This window comes from Orycteropus afer, unplaced genomic scaffold (genome assembly GCF_000298275.1).
Source record: "Orycteropus afer afer isolate SDZICR_OR568_19922 unplaced genomic scaffold, OryAfe1.0 scaffold00083, whole genome shotgun sequence".
Classification (NCBI taxonomy): domain Eukaryota; kingdom Metazoa; phylum Chordata; class Mammalia; order Tubulidentata; family Orycteropodidae; genus Orycteropus; species Orycteropus afer.
In genome coordinates, this window is record NW_006921670.1 from 6,975,970 (window position 1) to 6,980,945 (window position 4,976).

Below are 4,976 nucleotides of genomic sequence, written 5' to 3' on the forward strand. Positions count from 1 at the left end.
GCCCCATCTTCCTTCTGAGGAGTGGCTGGTGGGTTTGAACCGCCAGTCTTCTGGTTAGCAGTCAAGTGCCTTAGGCACTATGCTACCAGAGCTCCTTGGAACGTTGGCCTAGGATTCTCAAAAAAAGAAAGAAAGAAAGAAAAAAAACCAAACTCACTGCCATCGAGTTGAGTCCAACTCACAGTGACCCCCTTTGGGTTTCTGAGACAGTGAATCTTTTTATTTTTATTCTTTAAAAATTTTTATTGTGATTTGGGTGAAAGCTTACAGAGCAAATTCACTTTCCATACAGCAGCTCACATACACTTTGCCTCATGACATTGACTGCAATCTCCCACAATGCAACAGCTCCCCTCCCACTTCTTCCTGATAGTTACCTCTTCCCTGTGTCCTTCCCTCCATGCACTCCTGCCCCCTGAGCTGTCTCCCTGTGCACACATAGCCCTTTTGTTCTCCCATGATTGTTCTCTCCAAGGAGTGTATCTACCTAATGTAAATGTTCAGCTCATATGGAAGTAGATTGCCCCATCTTCCTTCCACAGAGCAGCAGGTGGGTTTGAACTGCCAACCTTCTGGTTAGCAGTCAAATGCCTTAGGCGCTGTACCACTGCAGCTCCTTTGGCCTGGGATAGATGATATAAAATGAATGTCAGCCAGGCCTTACCCTTAAGGAGCTTACAGTCTAATGGGGAAGACAAATCTTACAGGCAAGAAGCAGTGAGAGACCAGTTAAGCCCCTGACCATGAGACACGGACTCAGTGTGTCAAAGAAGTTTAGATCATGGAGAGATGAGTCAGGTCTGGAAAATCCAAAGAGAAGTTTTCAGCTGAAGTGAGATGCAATGGGACCAACTGCTGAAGGTTGTTCAGATGTGGCCGCTTTGGTTTTATTATGAATGGCTATGACTTTGGGCAGGTGGTGATGGCTCTGAAAGTTTTCATAGGATCACTTCATTTATCTCGTTCAATATGATAATCTGGGAGGGTGCAGGGTAGGTGTGCTTGTTTGCAGAATAGGAGCCACCAAACACTTGAGTCTCAGGCAGGTAACATGGCTTGCCCAAGGTCACATGACTTGTCAGGGATGAAGCTTACACTTCTGACTCGGATATTTTGATTCCAAAACTCAGGCTCATTCCATTGTATTGTGTTGTCCCTCATTTTCCTGTGGGCAATCCTTTGTTCGGTTCGTTTGTCTAGCATTTCTCACGGTCTTCCTTGAATTGGAGTCATTGATGAGAATATCCATCTCACCCATTAGATTCTGAGGGCAGAGGGCCCGTGTGGAAATCATTGTCTGGCACCCACGATCCTTGACAAGTGCTTAGCTGATAGTAGGTGCTCAATTTACTTGTGTTGGATTGAATTTATCATGTAGCACGTGACCCTCCTAAAATGGTTTGATTGTTATTTTTCTACATGTGTTGCTGTCTTCCAATCAGATTATAAGCTCTTTAAGGTTAGGAACCGCATCTGAGGCCTTGGGCATTCATGTATCTTAATTTCCTCATCTGTAAAATGAGAAAAAAATAATAATCCCCATTATGTATTATTTCACAGAGGCTAGGACAGTATTGTGGCCATTGTAGCTGCTTAATAAATATTTGTTCAGTGAGCAAAATCAAGTCCCCTGAAGTGTCGCTATGAGGAAGCGCCCACAAGGGTTGTTCAATAACCTGTCCTGTGGCTCTCTCCTAAACATCCCCATGTCCCTAACAGAAGTTCACTTGCGGGGGTAGCTGCATTAATGAACGCCTGCTTTGCTTTGTCCACAGTGGAAAACCTCAACCACTGTGAGTTTGCCCTGCTTCGAGACTTTGTCATCAGGTAAGATGCCCACCCCCTTCCCAGATGGCTGGTTTCATGTATTTGGGGTCAGAGGGGCATGTAAGTGTGACTGTCCAGACACACTTCCTCAGGCTCCGGGGGTTTCCGACAGAGCTTCCACCCCACGTCCAACTCCTAGATGAGGCAGAAAGAACCGTAGAAGCACCTCTGGCTCTCAGGAGAGGGTCTCGTCTGTTGGGTCCAGTCCCATTGCAGTGATGGGTTAACCTCAGACGTGGGTCACATCCTCTCCCCAGCCCTAATCTCAGCCTTCTCTCTTCTAATCCTGTATCCTTCAGGACCCATCTCCAGGACCTCAAGGAAGTGACACACAACATCCATTATGAGACCTACAGGGCCAAGCGGCTCAATGACAATGGAGGCCTCCCTCCGGTGAGCGTGGACACAGAGGAAAGCCACCACAGTAACCCATGACAGACCCCTCTCGTATCATCACACATAGCCACTTTCCACACACGCACATCCCAGACACCACCACCACCCACCTTCTCCCTTTCAACTCTATCCCACAGGCCTGTCTGGTATTTGTAGAGCATCTTGTCTACATATTGTGCGTGTGCGTGTGCGTGTGTGTATGTATGCATGTATGAGAGGGAGAGTGTGTGTGCGTGTGTGTGCACAGGGTGAGGTATTTTTACTGTCCTCTCTGGAGAGGCTCTCCTAAGTTTGGTTCTTCCATGACTGTCCATTATCTGTCTTCTTTCCTTGTGTCCCAGAACAAAGCCGTGCGCCCCATTCAGGAGGTCGGGGGGAGGTTCCATTCAAAAACAATGGGAACAGATGGGCCCTAGGCAGCTCTTTCTCGTGTCTGAACCTGCCCACAAACTGGGGCTGCAGAGATTCTCCAAGGACAGGCAGTGGAGCTAGACCTGGACCCAGGGGGTGGGGAGTCCCAGACTGAACTCTCCCCATCACTCCCAGGGGTGGTCTGGAGTAAGGTGGGACTTCCTGGGACTCATAAGAAGGTCAAGGGAGAGAAAAGAAATATGCTGGGCAGGAAAACTTAGTGCCGAGAAGTGGAGAGCTCCACCCTCAGTCTGTGTTGTGGTCACTGTCCCAAGGCTGCCACTGTCCCTGTCCCTGGTTGCTGCCACTTCCCACCCCACAGCCAGTTGCCTGCCTCTGCTTTCTACTCTTCTTTTTGCCTCTCCCACCTTTCTTCCTTCCTCTCTCTGACATCTTTCACTTCCTTTTAGATGAATCCATTGTAGCTTCGTTGCTGTATTTAGAATGTATGCCCAGTCTACTTCCAAACATGTTTTAGACCACCTTAAAATAAAATCACAGCTGAAAGCACGGGATAGTACCAACCGACGGCAAGAAAAATCAGAGAGAGAGAAAAGGGGGACGAAAGTGTCTGCAGTTGAGTGCTAATCTTGGCCCTGAACTTGGCAGTCAAGGCAAAAAGGGGAAATACGCAAGTGACGTGGTCCTCAGTGCCTGGTCCCTGGAAGCACGTGGCTTGGTCAAGTGAGATGACCTTTTGCGGGCATTAAGTCCTAGAAGAACTCACTAGTTCTAAAGAAGTGTCAAAAGCAATGTGCGATTTTATTTATTTATTTATTAGCAGTTTGACTTAAGCTACAGTTTTTGGACGACATCTTTTTCTCCATCAATGTCCTTTCTCTTCCAAGCTGACTTCTCTGTGGCTTCCTTCTCAGATAAACTTACTGTCTCTTACTCTTTTCTCTCTCACTTTCATGCTGACGCTAGTTGCAGCCATGTCTGTCTGTCTGTCTCTGCTTTACTCCGATTCCCGCTCCTCCTGACTCCCGTAGACATTCCTAACAATACCCACTCATCCATTGACCCTTTTCTCACATTTCCCGTCACCCCTGTATTTATTAATATATCTTCTCCCCTGTTTGTTTTTTACAAATAAGCTACTCTTTTTTCCTGTGGTCTGTGAAGTTGCTGAGATCTGAGACTATTTAGGGTTAGGAAAGGGAAAAGATCTCGTTATTGCAAAGACCTCAGCCAACCTCCTGTCCCACCTCTTGGTCCAGCCCTAGGCATGTTCACTCGTCCTCTACAGACCCCGGCATTTCTTCTCCACTCTCACTCAGGTGCTAGGAAAACACCTAGACTTAGACCCAAGGGTCCATGGACCAGGAGAAGAGAGGTGGGGTGATCTGCTTGCCAGTGACCCAAAATGTATGGCCTCCATCCTTGGAGGCTTACCTAAGGATCCAACACACATCCTCCCTGGCCCCCAGTTATTCCCAGATAGGCAGCTGTTGGGTTAGAACAACAGCAGTGTTACAGCCCAGAGGAGGGGTCGTTGGCTTATACAGAGAGCAGTGCTGTATGGAGACTAGGACTAGCAGGGGCCGATCGAAGGGAGAGGGTGGTGGGCATTGGAGGGGCTGAATAGGAGAATGGTGCTTGGTGCCTTTAAACCATGACCTCGGCCTCCCCGGAGAAGCTTTGATATGTCTGCTGCCAGCTTCTGGTCTCCACACCCTCAACCATTCTCAACCCCCCTGCAGGGAGAAGGCCTCCTCGGCAATGTCCTTCCACCTGTGCCCGCCACCCCCTGCCCCACTGCTGAATGAAGGCCATTTCAAGCTGCTTCTCCCTCCATTCCTCTCAGCCGTTATTGCTGCAGGGCCAAGCCCTTCTAGCCATGCTCCCCTCAGCAGGTGCGAGGGCCCAGCCAGCGCCTCTTTAGGACAGTTGCTTCCTCCTTGCACCCAAACCACCCCTTTCCTCTCAGTGGAACGGAGTTCTCGCCAGCACGGCCCTGCTCCGTCACCTGTGTCAGCCGGTCCCCGCCCCCTGTAGGGAGAAGGGGCTCCTCCAGGGCTTCCTCTGCCCTTGCAAACCCATACCAGCTACTTATCACCATCTCCGAGGGAAGTGGCATGGCTCCCTCCCCATTCATCTGCATGAGCTACTCTTGGCTCCCTTTGAGAACCAAGAAAGCACCGTTTTTGCTTGTCAGATTTGGGGATGTCAGCTGTTGTGAGCCCTGATGTGGGACAAAGGCGTTTCCTTCATTGCTGGAAGGCTTTCTTAAGGATGAGTCATTCAGATGTTGGGGGCGTAAGGGCTAGGGTCACTTTTTAAAAATCCCCACTTGTGGCTGGCCCATTGTGCCGTCACACACCCTCCCCACCCATGCGACA

At 49.3% G+C, this 4,976-nt stretch overlaps 1 protein-coding gene across 1 annotated transcript in view; it reads left to right on the plus strand.

The window, feature by feature from the left end:
- Window positions 1-4,403, plus strand: part of SEPTIN3 (septin 3) — a 26,378-nt gene extending 21,975 nt beyond the window's left edge. The window contains exons 9-11 of the mRNA XM_042781052.1: window positions 1,776-1,827; window positions 2,127-2,220; window positions 4,338-4,403. Coding sequence (XP_042636986.1) covers window positions 1,776-1,827; window positions 2,127-2,220; window positions 4,338-4,403 — 212 coding nt within the window. The remainder of the gene's footprint in view (window positions 1-1,775; window positions 1,828-2,126; window positions 2,221-4,337) is intronic.
- The last annotated feature ends 573 nt before the right edge of the window (window positions 4,404-4,976 follow it).